Raw genomic sequence first — 15,308 nt, 5'->3', positions numbered from 1 at the left:
AAGCCCTTTTTTATTTTAACATTGCTTCTAAAGCTGTTCGCCACAGTAGCTATGGAGAACTTTAATGCACGCATTTGCAGAACTGTCAGTCCGAGAGAAGAAATTATACATTTGTAACTAGTCTAATTAATGAGACTTACTATAGGTAATATGACTAAAACAATCTAGTTTAAAGGGACACTCAATCAAAATTAAACTTTCATTATTCAGATAGAGCTTGCAATTTTAAACAACTTTCCAATTTACTTCCATTAACAAAATGTGCACAGTCTTTTTATATTTAAACTTTTTAAATCACCAGCTCCTACTGAGCATGTGCAAGAATAAGCGTGTATGCATTTGTGAATGGCTGATTGCTGTCACATGGTACGTGTATGCATTTGTGATTGGCTGATGGCTGTCACATGGTACAGTGGGAGTGGAAAAAGACATAACTTTTAAAATTGTCAGAAAAAAATCTACTGCTCATTTGAAGTTCAGACTAAGTGCTATTGCATTGTCTTGTTATCTTGCATTTGTTGATTATGCAAATCTACTGTGTTGACTGGTCCTTTAATCCTTTTTTGGTGCACCGGTGCACCTAGGAGAACAGAATTCCATTTTTGAATGATAAATAGGAGCATTTATTAGTGTGCTCATTTTTAGGTGCAAATATAGGAGAATAGCAATGATAAATCTTCCCCAATAAGGTATAGTATAACATTTCTCAAAGCAAAACAAAATTTGCAAAAAAATATATAATCCACAAAAAATTACCAGTAACATAAAACATGTTTAATAACGCAAAAAGATATCAGCACATTTCATAAAATGATGTGTCACAGATCATAGAATAAATCATTTAAATCCATGACAAAAGATCATGGAAATCTTTAACCTCCCATCACAAAGTAGTATGGAACAACAGTCTCTCTTAAAGGGACATGAAACCCATTATTATTATTATTTTTCATGGTTCAGATAGAGCGTGTGATTTTAAACAACTTTCCAATTTACTTCTTTAGTCTAATTTATTTTATTCTCTTGGTATTTTGGTTTAAAAGAATACCTAGATAAGCGCAGGATCTACTGATTGGTGGCTTCACATAAATGCCTCATGTTACTGGCTCCCCAATGCATTCAGCTAGCTCACAGTAGTGCACTGTTGCTCCTTCAACAAAGGATACCAAGAGAATGAAGCAAATTATATAATTATTTTTATTTTATTATTATTAATATTATACTTTATTTATGAAGTGCCAACATATTCCGCAGCGCTGTCCATGGGTAAAATTCATTTAAATAAAACAATAATATAAAACGTGTAAGAGACAAGACAAAAGTTTGCAAACACATACAGGAGGAATTGAGGACCCTATTCCCGTGGGAACTTACAATCTAGAAGGGTAGGAGGTTGAGAAACAGGGGGTGAGGACTACAAGAGTGAGAAAGATTGTAATACAGAGTTAGATGAGGGAAATGTTAAGTGGATTTAATGTATTACTGAGTTGGATGGTAGGCTTCTCTGAACAAAAAAGTCTTCAGGGAGCATTTAAAGGAAGAAAGATTAGGGCAAACTCTAAACTGTAAAGTTGTTTAAAACTATATTCTCTGTATATCATGAAATAATATTTTTGGGTTTCATGTCCCTTTAAATGCTAGGCAGAATATTTAACACTTTTAAGAGAGCCCTATTTTGACAAACAAAATGCCTTATATCATCTTACTTTCTTACCTTCCTGAGCTTCAAACTTCTATGGAAAACATAATTTATGCTTATCTGATAAATTAATTTCTTTCATGGTGTTAAGAGCCCATTATCCATTACTCCTGGGTTTTACCCCTCCATACCACTAGGAGGAGGCAAATAGTCCCAAACCCCAAGAGCTCAAAAAACCCTTCCCACCTCCCAGGTACCTCTGTCTAAAATATAGCCAAGTCAAAGAGGTGGGAAAAAGCAATCAGAGCAATAATTGTAATTGGAGCAGGGAAAAGGAGGTGCTTATGAAAAAAACAATGCCAAAAACGTGGATCTTGTGGACTCCCACTACCATGACATAAATTAATTTATCTTGTAAGCATAAATTATGCTTTCTTACATACAAGTGGTGAGAGTCCATGATCCAGTAATCCTGGGAATAAATACCCAAGCTGTGGAGTCCATGAGTAAAGAAATAAAGAGTGGTATTTAGAAACATTTTTTCACTAAAAAACTAGATGCACCTCACAAAAACCCAAACATGGCATTGTTATTATTTTTTAATGCACTTAAAATTTAAACAATCAGGCAAAAATAAATCAAGCTGAGACAACAACCTGAAGCACATTCCCCTATATAAGGCTGCCACAAAAGAAGCAAAAACATCAAAATGGAAGCATTTAGTAAAAGTATACAAAGAAGACTACGTAGCTGCCTTGCAAATTTGGTCAACTGAAGCCTCATTCTTTAAAGCTCAAGAAGTGACAATTGACCTAATAAAATTATTAGTAATCAGTTTCAGTGAAGGTTGACCTACCTCCAAGTAAGCCTTATGAATCAAAAGTTTCAAGAGGCCAAATAAATGGCAGAAAATGTCTGTCATTTCCTGGAACCAGAAAAGTTAACACACAAACTAGAAGTGTCTTTTAAATAAAAGAAGTGACAACAATTTCCCAACTGATATTGTCTGAAGAAACAACTTTAGGCAAGAAATCAAACTTAGTCCTTAAGACTCATCCTGATGAAAGATAAGATAAGGAGGGTCACAAAAAAATTCAGAAACTCTTGTAGCAGAAGCCAAAAGGGACAAAACCTTCTAAGAAATAATCATAATATCCACTTTATGCATAAGCTCAAAAAGAGGTACCAGAAAAACATTTAACACCAAGTTAAGGCTGATTAATTCATACAAAACCTGAACAAACCATAAATGTCAGGATGATTAGCAATCTTTCTATGAAACAAAACAGAAAGACCAGAAATCTGCCCTTTCAAAGAGCTGGCAGATAGGCCCTTATCCAAACCATCCTGTAACTGCAAAATTCTAGGAATTGTAAAATAATGCCAGGAAAAGTCATGATCTATACACAAAGCAATAAAAGCCTTCCAGACCTTATGATAAATCCTTCTAGTCACAGGTTTACAAGCCTGGATTAAAGTTTCAATCACAGAATCTGAGAAACCCCTATGCTTAAGAACTAACTGTTTAAGCTCCATGCCATCAAGCTTAGAGATTTGAGATTCATGGGCGCTCACCACCTGTATGAAAGAAAGCACCATGACATGTTATCACCTCTAACACTTTGCTAAACTCCTTGGAATTATGATTCTTTCTATTGCATTTCACTGACAAACCTTTTCACTAATAAAAGTCAGTTTGATAGAATTGGCCAGTTCTTTCTACTCTAGATAGGTCTTATATGCGGAAAATTATACCAAGTAAGCTATCACATCTTACAGAAGGTCAAGATGTCCCTATATCTTAAATACTGCTGTTAACCAGTAGAGGGTGCTCCTCTTGCCAGCAGGAACAGAAATCACATAAAACCTCTGGGGGCTTTTTTGAGCATTATATTGTAATGCAGGTGCCTCTCCCTCAAATCCAGAACCCGGCATAGCTAGTCAAGCAGCTCTCAGGCTAACTTTTTTTTAATTCTATAAGGGACTTAGCAGTACAGATGAGACATCTTAGATAAACTTGCCAGAGTGGAGTAATTCAGATCATCGGCTATAGAGAAAATTAATCATACATTTTATCAGACAAATAGAGATCATTTAAGAGTTGCTAAGCTATGCGCTCTATAAAAAAACAATATATCTTTATTCACTCCCCTTTTTCTACATGGTCTCTGCACGCAGTACCTCGAGTTTACATCTTGGTCCCTCTTGTTGCCTCCATTTACATTTGTTCTCTTGGCAAGTTAAGCTTTTTTTTAATTTGTCACCTAAATCTATAGTTGAAACTAAGACTGTTCACCTTCTGTCCTGCCTCTCACCAGTAAATGTCTATCTTTAGCATCTCATTTCCTCATTATAAACATTAAGAAAAGAAGTGTTATTGGTCCCCAGTTCTAGCACGATGCCACCCTGTGAAAAGTCCCTTCAAGATAATCCATCAAAAGTGCCAACAAGCAAGTGTATTGTGGTTATGTAGCCATTACTTCATTAGAAACCATTGGGCACAGGAACAAAAATTGACAGGGCCTCTTCTTCTTCTCTTCCATACCCACAATACACAGTCCTTAGCTACTAACCAGGGCAAAATTGTATTTGCAACTTCTTATCTCACCCACACCCACTACTTCACCCCTCTGCATATGTTTAGCCATTGTGAAACTTTTTGTAATATTGTTTTTGTTTTATACCATAACTAATTAAATAATGCTACATACAATAATACGTTAACAAAAATAAGATCATATCAGTTAGAAACATTAACTAAATGTTCTGGGGTAGAAGCTGGATAGAAAAAGGAAGTTGTTGAACATAGAGAATGCAGAGAGTGCAGACAGTCATAGAAGGTCATAGCAGACCTGGAGTTTTTTTTTAATAATTATCATCTCTACCTTCTCGCTCTTAGCTATCTTTCTCGGCTCCCTCCTCTCTTCAATATTTCTTTTAGCCTCTCCCTTCTATCAAAGGCCATATCTTCTCTTTACACTCTTTCTTTTCCCTCATATCTCTTCAGTCTTTTTTTTCCATTCGGTCTTAACACTACCTTCTTCTCCACTTCTTCTCCACTCTCGCTCTTAGCTATCTTTCTCGGCTCCCTCCTCTCTTCAATATTTCTTTTAGCCTCTCCCTTCTATCAAAGGCCATATCTTCTCTTTACACTCTTTCTTTTCCCTCATATCTCTTCAGTCTTTTTTTTTCATTCTGTCTTAACACTACCTTCTTCTCCACTTTCACTTTTCCTCCTCAATCTCTTTCTCTCTGCCCCATTTACCCTTCTTGTTAACTGCTGCACCATGACCTGCCCTCACAAATTTTAAAGGGACAGTCTAGTCAAAATCAAAATTTCATGATTCAGATAGGGCATGTAATTTTAAACAACTCTCCAATTTACTTTTATCATCAAATGTGATTTGTTGTCTTGGAATTCTTAGTTAAAAGCTAAACCTAGGTAGGTTCAAATGCTAATATCTAAGCCCTTGAAGGCTGCCTCTAATCTAAATTAATTTGACAGGTTTTTACAGCTAGAGGGCGTTAGTTCATGTGTCTCATATAGGTAACATTGGGCTCACACCCGTAGAGTTAATTATGAGAGGGCACTGATTGGCTAAAATGCAAGTCTGTCGAAAAAAAATGAAAAAAGGGGGCAGTATGCAGAGGCTTAGATACACGGTAATCACAGGAGGTAAAAGTGTATTAATATAACTGTGTTGGTGATACAAAACTGGGGAATGGGTAATAAAGGAATTATCTTTCTTTTTAAACAATAACAATTCTGGAGTAGACTGTCCCTTTAAGGTGTAAAACCCTGAAAAGACTTTGACCCCTTCCATATCAATAATTTAACTGGTTATCTGTACCCATGAACAGTCATATTTCTCTGTAACTAATAATATTATTAAAATCACTTTAAACCACTCTAAATTATCAAAAAATCAAATCAATATATTACTCAAAGTTCATCTCCAGAAACCTTATGCAGGGGGGCACACAGTCAAAGTTGCAGAGCCACTAATAATTGCCAGTGTCAAAGGCCTATTAATGAAATAATAAATCATTTGCCTACATTTGTCCATTTACAGTGTAACTTGGACACAAGGCAATATCCTTTTAAGGTTGTTAACTCAAATGACAGAAAATGACACAAGACGTAAATGCTAAAACTAGTGTTTTCTCACCTTCTCTATGTATTTTTCAGCAATTGCTAAAAAAAGACAAAACACAAAAAGCAATTCCATTTATTTTGTACTGTGACTCCCTTTTTGCTGAAATCTAAAGACGTCTTTATCATTTGTATAAAGCTTTGCACTGCTAAAAGAAGAGATATCTGATGTGTAGAGTGCTCTGAATACATGAATAAGAGAATTATGTTGCTTTTACAAGCTTATTATAAGAGGTGAATTTTTAAAAAACTCCACACCCATTAAAAGATAATTATGTAGTCTGTGAAGCCTAAAGTGAGTCCTGAGAGCATATGGTTTTGAAAAGAAAAAAAAAAGAAAAAAAAGAAAAAACTTGCTTTTCTATTAAATTGTGTCAAAACCAGTAGCAAATATTTTCAGTAATGTCTTAAATCCATGAACAAGACAGACACATTGATATAGATAGATAGATAAATAAACAGATAAGACAGACAGACAGAAAGACAGACAGAGCGATAGATAGATAGATAGATAGATAGATAGATAAACAGTCCAGACAGATAGATAGATGATAGATAGATAGATAGATAGATAGATAGATAGATAGATAGACAAACAAGACAGAAAGACAGACAGACAGACAGATATATAGATAGATAGATAGATAGATAGATAGATAGATAGATAGATAGATAGATAGATAGATAGATAGATAGATAGATAGACAAACAAGACAGAAAGACAGACATACAAGACAGACAGACAGACAGACAGATAGATAGATAGATAGACAAACAAGACAGAAAGACAGACATACAAGACAGACAATCAGATAGACAGATAGACAGACAGACAGACAGACAGATAGATAAACAGACCAGACAGATAGATAGATGATAGATAGACAGACAGACAGATAGATAGATAGATAGATAGATAGACAAACAAGACAGAAAGACAGACATACAAGACAGATAGACAGACAGATAGACAGATGCATTGCTTACATTCAGCCTTGGCACAGATGAGGCTGGTAGACGGATTGTGGAAAGACTTCAGGATATGTGACACAGCCAGGCTAATGTCCTCATTACTTGGGTAAAGACTGACGGAAGCAAATCGCAGATACTGGAGCTTGGGAGCTTCCTCGGGGCCCACCTTAATGTGAGGAATCTGTACAAGAAAAGAACATTTGGACCCAGAAGCATAAGACATTGGGGAGAAAAATAAAGAGAGGGTGAATAAGACAGAGCAAAGAGCAAAGTAATTATTAGATGAAATAGGAAAAAGCATTTGCAGAGATAAAGAACAATACAACCAAGTAAGGGTTTTCAGCTATCACTTGAAATACAGATGAAAGCTTCTTTTGAAATGAAATTCATTGAAAGAAAGAAGAACTAACAAGAATAAAGAGGGGAACAAATCCTGTACATTTGCAGAAGATCAATATTATAATAAAGTATAAGGATAAGACTAAAATGCTTAGGGGAAACTCGGCAGTTACTACATATTGTGACTATAAAGAATTAGGGCCAGATTATGAGTGGAGCACTAACGTATGCGCACAAGCGATAAGGGGTTTATTGTGGGTGTTTGCCCTTGTCAGGTTTTCCGCTGGTATTACGAATTGAAAGTAAACGCAATCACTTGAGCGCAATTGTTATGTGCGCTAGAATGGTTACCGAGTCCTCAGAGCTCTGGTTAACTGTTTTGCGAAACAAAAAAGTCATAATAAAAATTATTGAAAAAATATTGCACACAAAAGTTATAAGGGCTCAAAGATATGAGGTCTCAGGTGTTAGAGAAAAAAAAGTCTTCAAAGGGCTTTAACATAGAGATACATACATGTCCATGGTCTCAAAAGTGTATATGTATGTGTAAGTATTTGTGTACATAAATTATATATGTGTGTGTGTGTGTGTGTGTGTGTATTTCTGAATAAATAAAACATATTCTGCTACGTGAAGAACATTGGAATGTGAAATATTAATATTTCATGTCGGGTTAGCACACTTGAGAAACATTTTTACCCACATTTCGCGCTATTGAAGTCTATGCGGAAATACGTAAATGTGGTCACAATATTCAGATTTTGGCTTTTTGCGCATCTGGTTAGCACGCGTGCAAAAAAAATTGTACTTTTAACTTGCAATACGTGTGCTACCCGAAGCACACAAAAAGCACCTGTCTTGCCGATTTAATGTGCGAGCGCAAATTACCGATTTACTTATAATCTAGCACTGAATGAGAAAATCCTAAGAATGTATCATTACTGGTTGCATGTAAACAGTGACAAGAAGAAAGTATTACCTCTTTCTCTCCACAGATGTGGCTGACAGTGGATGCAGAGGCTGGACTGGTTGAAGGCCCCAGAACAGAGACCACTCCTTTGGGAAGAATTTGACACACTGAAAAAAGAAGAGGAATGGTAGAGGTAGATCTTCCCATTTCATTCCCTATTTATCAGAATCATCATCACTCCCCTAACTGCTATCCTGATCACCTTCTGTATCTATGTCATGACATTAGCTGACATTTCTATTGATTATTTTATCCTTACGCATGGAATGATGGTTCAGATTTTATGAAACATTAAAAACAGCTGAGATCAATACTTTTTTTGACTGGTTTCAGCCTCCATTATATTGTTCTGCAGAACATATGCAAGACAATGTACAAAGCATACCCAGTTTTATTATCTTATTAAAAAGCAAAGCATTACAAAACATAAGTTATGTAAGAATTTACCTGATAAATTCATTTATTTCATATTGGCAAGAGTCCATGAGCTAGTGACGTATGGGATATACAATCCTACCAGGATGGGCAATGTTTCTCAAACCTCAAATGCCTATAAATACACCCCTCACCACACCCACAAATCAGTTTAACGCATAGCCAAGAAGTGGGGTGATAAAGAAAGGAGTAAAAAGCATAAACAAAGGAATTTGGAAATAACTGTGCTTTTTACAAAAAAATCATAACCACCATAAAGGGTGGGCCTCATGGACTCTTGCCAATATGAAAGAAATGAATTTATCAGGTAAATTCTTACATAAATTATGTTTTCTTTCATGTAATTGTCAAGAGTCCATGAGCTAGTGATGTATGGGATATCAATACCCAAGATGTGGAACTCCACGCAAGAGTTACTAGAGAGGGAGGGATAAAATAAACAACAGCCATTTTCCGCTAAAAAAATAATCCACAACCCAAAATATAAGTTTATTCTTTAAATGTCAAGAAAAACTTAAAACATCAGCAGAAGAATCAAACTGAAACAGCTGCCTGAAGAACTTTTCTACCAAAAACTGCTTCTGAAGAAGCAAAAACATCAAAACGGTAGAATTTAGTAAATGTATGTAAAGAAGACCACGTTGCCGCTTTGCAAATTTATCAACTGAAGCTTCATTCTTAAAAGCCCACGAAGTGGAGACTGATTTAGTAGAATGAGCTGTGATTCTCTGAGGCGGAGCCTGACCCGACTCCAATAAGCTTGAAGATTCAAAAGCTTTAACCAAGAAACCAAGGAAATAGCAGAAGTTTTCTGACCTTTCCTAGGACCAGAAAATATAACAAATAGATGTAAGGATCTTTTCAAAGAATTCTTAGGATTAGGACACAAGGAAGGGACAACAATTTCTCTACTAATGTTAGAATTCACAACCTTAGGAAAAAATTTAAATGAAGTCCACAAAACCGCCTTATCCTGATGAAAAATCAGAAAAGGAGAGTCACAAGAAAGAGCAGATAGCTCAGAAACTCTTCTAGCAGAAGAGATGGCCAAAAGGAACAATACTTTCCAAGAAAGTAGTTAAATGTCCAAAGAATGCATAGGCTCAATATGGAGGAGCCTGTAAAGCTCTCCAAACCAAATTAAGACTCCAAGGAGGAGAGATTGATTTAATGACAGGCTTAAATATGAACTAAAGCCTGTACAAAACAGTGAATATAAGGAAGTTTAGCAATCTTTCTGTGAATAAAACAGAAAGAGTATAGATTTGTCCCTTCAATGAACTTGCAGACAAAACCTTATCCAAACCTTTCTGAAGAAACTGTAAAATTCTTGCAACTCTAAAAGAATAGCAAGAGAATTTATGAGAAGAACACCATGAAATGTAAGTCTTCCAAACTCGATAATAAATCTTTCAAGAGACAGATTTACGAGCTTGTAACATAGTATTAATCACTGAGTCCGAGAAACCTCTATGACTTAGCACTAAGCGATCAATTTCCATACCTTCAAATTTATTGATTTGAAAATCTGATGGAAAAACGGACCTTGAGACAGTAGGTCTGGCCTTAACAGAAGTGGCCAAGGTTGGTAGCTGGACATCCGAACAAGACCCGCATACCAAAACCTGTGAGGCCATGCTGGAGCCACCAGCAATACAAATTAATGTTCCATGATGATTCTGGAAATCACTCTAGGTCTAGGAAGAAGAACTAGAGGCGGGAAAATATAAGCAGGTTGATAACACCAAGGAAGTGTCAGCGCATCCACTGCTTCCGCCTGAAAATCCCTGAACCTGGACAGGCATCTGGGAAGTTCCACAATAAAAAAGTACAAAAATACAAAGTTCTCCAGTAAACAGGTGATGGTGCCGGGTATATGAGCAAAGTTGTATACATATATTATTATCAAACCCTGGGGGGTAAATCACAAATTGTGGAGGGTATTGTAATAACAATGGTGCTGTGTCTTAAAGCTGACACCGATCGACGGGGAAACTGCGGAATCCAGCCGGTCCTGCTCCAAATGATGACAGGATTACTCCAATACGAACGGTAAGCGACCTCGGCGTTCTGTGCTTTCTACCTCCTCAAGGCTGCACGACTCAACACACCAGCACTTCCTAATGACGCGCTCCTCACTACATTACCATCCTCCACATTGATGCTTCCCCCAGGGCTAATACAACAACCCACGACTGCAAGGCAATGTTAGACAGAAGGGCTCCTTACCCTTCTCGATAAACAGAAAAAATAAGTCCAAAGTACTGCCGCTTGATTTAAATAAAATAAAGTCCAACAGTATCCAGCACAAAATACCAAAGTTACAAGCCCCAGGGAGTTACTACCAAACTCCAATAGTTAAGTAGACAATATACAAATTGGAAGCTCACCAAGATGCCAAAGTTAATATTTTATTCCATGAGAAAGCAGGATCAAACAGTCACGACGTTTCGGGGTAATACACCCCTTAATCATGTGTACAATCACAGTGCAGATACACCTGTTTAAATAGTCTTACCTGGGTGTTAACCCTTACATTCTTACTAACAGCACAGCATATTATGCAATAGCGCCATCTAGCGAACTCCCAAGATTTATCTGGTGAAATTAAAAAGAACAAACAAATATGAAGCCTAAACTACAAACAAATATATTAAAAAAAAAAAAAATTCAATACATTACCAGCCTATCAATTATTTACAACAAAGATTTATTACTCAAGTAGTCCACATAGAATGGACAAAATTGAACAAAAGATTATATATAAATTTACTAAAGTCAATAAAAAACTGACCAGTCTATTTCTCTGTTGAGCCCCTTTGGTTCCAGGGTATCGAAGTGAAAAATCCAATAGGATTCTCTCTGTTTCAGCAAAACTTCACGATTGCCACCCCTTCTAGGAATTTTTATCAGTTTGATCACCTGGAAACGAAGCTGGCTGATATGATGTCCAGCTGCTAAAAAATGGTATGCAACAGGAGCTGACAGTTTGCCACACCTGATGTTGCTTTTATGTTCTGTTATACGATCACGTACCCTCCTAGTGGACTCACCAATATAGGCCTTCCCACATGGGCATTTGATCATATAAATTACATAACTGCTGTTGCAAGTGAAATAGTCCCTATAATAAACTTTGTGTCCACTCTGTGGATGTGAAAAATAAGGACCTTTCACTATGGAACTGTAGTTGCTACACCCTAAACAAGGGAAACATCCTAGGTTTTTTTGGTAATAAACATTTCAGTATCCCTTTTAGCTGACCCAATGTCAGCTCTTATAAGAGTGTCTCTCAAACTTTTACTACGCTTGTAGGCAGGCATAGGTGCTAGGCCAAACTCTTCAATATCTGAATTGCAATGACCAAGAATGGCCCAATGCGTTTTTATTATTTTAAGAACCTGATTACTCTGTCTAGAAAATTCAGACACAAAGATCATTCTTTTAGGGTCCTTGTTCTCTGGTTTCCTTGACTGCAACAGAATGTCACGATTCAATTGGGACACACAATCAATGGTACTATCAATCAAATCAGATGGATAGCCACGTTGTAGAAATTTCTTACCCATTTCAGACAGTCTTATAGGAATATTAGATTCTTCATTGACAATCCGTTTCACTCTAAGTAATTGGCTCTTGGGTAGTGACCTGATCAGGGAGGGATGGTGAGCACTATCATACATCAATAGATTGTTTCTATCTGTATCTTTTCTGAAAATGTCAGTTTTAAAGTGATATCCATCCTTGATCACAGTCACATCCAAGAAGTCAATACAATGTTCACTAGTAGTCAGAGTGAATTTAATGTTGTTGGTTGAACTATTCAACTCAGCAACAAAAAGCTCAAGGGCTCCAATGTCGCCCAGCCAGACTCCAAAGATATCATCGATGTAGCGCCACCAAGTGGCGCCACACCGACGAAACAGAGCACTTTCAAACACAAATTTTTCCTCAAAGAGGTTCATGAAAATGTTGGCCTAATTTGGGGCGACGTTGGAGCCCATCGCTGTACCCTGCAACTGCAAATAAAAAAGATCTTCAAAGAGAAAATAATTGTTATAAAGAATTAACTCCAACATTTGCAGAATAAATTCAACCTGTACCAGTGAATGCATACCAGCAGAAAGCAAAGCATGTTGAACAGCACCAAGGCCACTCTCATGGGTGATGGAAGTATACAAACTTGCAACATCCAGAGTGAAAAGCACAAACTTATCAGTCTGGAGTTGCAAGTTATTAAGTTAAACCAAAAAATCATTGGTGTCCTTGATAAAAGTGCTTGACTGCTCCACCAAAGGTCTTAATACTCTATTCAAAAAAATGGAAATATGTGAAAACACAGAGTTAGTCCCAGCAACAATGGGACGACCTGGTGGAGCAGTCAAGGACTTATGAATCTTGGGCAGAACATACAGCACAGGTGTGATAGGATCAGTTACAATTAAAAACTTAGCTGTCTTATCATCAATTAGGCCATTCTTAACTGTACATTGGACAATTATTTGAATTTCCTTAGTAATTTTGTTGATAGGGTTACCTGCAATAACCTTATATACACTCCTATTATTAAGCTGCCGGAATATCTCTGATTTATAATCCGTTTTATTTAATACAACTGTTGCCCCGCCCTTGTCGGCCTGTTTAAAAATGACATTGTCATTAGTCCTAAGTGACTTAAGGGCTGATTGATCTTTACAAGTGAAATTCACCAACCTAGGTTTACTATGTAATTTCTGTTGTTTTAACTTAGACTGCAATTTACACATATCAAAAAGAACAAGTTTTTCAAATGTCTCAATGCTATGGTCAGTTATAGTTGGATAAAACAAACTCTTATTAAACAACCCTAGATTTTTGATGCTCAAGGGGTTAATTTTATTATTATTGCCAACAATATCAGAAACAACAGAGACATTTCTTTGTAAATTTTCACCACTCTGTGCAAAACTCCTATTTTTATTTGCATGCCAGATCTTTAAGTGAATATTCCTGAAAAACCTGTGAATATCCCTATTCAGATTGAAAAAATTACAGTCTCTAAAAGGACACAAAGATAGTCCTTTCTGCAAGATTGCTGATTCACTATCATCAAGGGGACAGTCAGAGATATTAATGACTTTATTTTGTTTCTGGCTCTCGTCATCCTGTAAGAGCCCGACTTGCCCGTCTTGGATGTTACCTTGCTGCCTTTTTGCACGTCTGCGGTGTTTGCGGCTGCCTCTCCTGGGCTTTCGTTGGCTTCCCCCTGTGAAAAATCCAGGGACGAGTCAGAGCTGCTGCCTGGTGGCACGCATCTCCGCAAGTGGAGCCTTATTGGTGGATATTAATTTGTCAAAATCCTCAGATGACATAACTTGCCGGATTTCTTCCTCCAGCTCCGATATTGACGTTTTCAAGTTCTCCAGATCAGCCTGCAGATACTCCACAGTTAAAACGATCAAATCAAAGGAGCATTTATTAAGGATTTGTTCAAATTTATTGCAGTATTCCGGATTCTCCTTCAGTAAGGTAGGTCTGATATTCATCCTCAATCCCCTAGGAATTCTTTTTACACGGTGGTATTCTGCCAAAGTGGTGGCATGCAAGTCGTAAGCCAATTGTTTTTTAACAAATTTCTCATATTGGTTACTAGCAGCTTGTTTAGGTGCTGTATGTAGGAAATTGCGTGATCCTTTCACAAAAGCTGTGATTCTAGAGGCTTCAAAGTCCGTTTAGGTAAATGTTTGTGACCCTGCAAGGTCCTCTTCACTTGTCATTTTCTCAAATGGCTTGGTAGTGCACGGATAAGGTAGTAAGAATATAGTAAAGCCAGCAGTATCCATCACAAAATACCAAAGGTACAAGCCCCAGGGAGTTACTACAAAACTCCAATAGTTAAGTAGACAATATACAAATTGGAAGCTCACCAAGATGCCAAAGTTAATATTTTATTCCATGAGAAAGCAGGATCAAACAGTCACAATGTTTCGGGTAATACACCCCTTAATCATGTGTACAATCACAGTGCAGATACACCTGTTTAAATAGTCTTACCTGGGTGTTAACCCTTACATTCTTACTAACAGCACAGCATATTATGCAATAGCGCCATCTAGCGAACTCCCAAGATGTATCTGGTGAAATTAAAAAGAACAAACAAATATGAAGCCTAAACTACAAACAAATATATTCAAAAAAATTCAATACATTACCAGCCTATCAATTATTTACAATAAAGATTTATTACTCAAGTAGTCCACATAGAATGGACAAAATTGAACAAAAGATTAATTAAAAATATATACAGTATATAAATTTACAAAAGTCAATAAAAAACTGACCAGTCTATTTCTCTGTTGAGCCCCTTTGGTTCCAGGGTATCGAAGTGAAAAATCCAATAGGATTCTCTCTGTTTCAGCAAAACTTCACGATTGCCACCCCTTCTGGGAATTTTTATCTGTTCGATCACCTGGAAACTAATTTGGCTGATATGATGTCCAGCTGCTAAAAAATGGTATGCAACAGGAGCTGACAGTTTGCCACACCTGATGTTGCTTTTATGTTCTGTGATATGATCACGTACCCTCCTAGTGGACTCGCCAATATAGGCCTTCCCACATGGGCATTTGATCATATAAATTACATAACTGCTGTTGCAAGTGAAATAGTCCCTATAATAAAATTTGTGTCCACTCTGTGGCTGTGAAAAATAAGGACATTTCACTATGGAACTGCAGTTGCTACACCCTAAACAAGGGAAACATCCTAGGTTTTTCTTGGTAATAAACATTTGAGTATCCCTTTTAGCTGACCCAATGTCA

At 36.8% G+C, this 15,308-nt stretch overlaps 1 protein-coding gene across 1 annotated transcript in view; it reads right to left on the bottom strand.

The window, feature by feature from the left end:
• Positions 1-15,308, bottom strand: part of GRIK5 (glutamate ionotropic receptor kainate type subunit 5) — a 387,182-nt gene that overhangs the window by 231,324 nt on the left and 140,550 nt on the right. The window contains exons 3-4 of the mRNA XM_053691035.1: positions 8,083-8,180; positions 6,780-6,945 (exon numbers count right to left, since the gene is read on the bottom strand). Coding sequence (XP_053547010.1) covers positions 6,780-6,945; positions 8,083-8,180 — 264 coding nt within the window. The remainder of the gene's footprint in view (positions 1-6,779; positions 6,946-8,082; positions 8,181-15,308) is intronic.

This window comes from Bombina bombina, chromosome 8, assembly GCF_027579735.1.
Source record: "Bombina bombina isolate aBomBom1 chromosome 8, aBomBom1.pri, whole genome shotgun sequence".
Lineage (NCBI taxonomy): Eukaryota > Metazoa > Chordata > Amphibia > Anura > Bombinatoridae > Bombina > Bombina bombina.
This window is presented reverse-complemented; position numbering and strand designations above follow the sequence as displayed.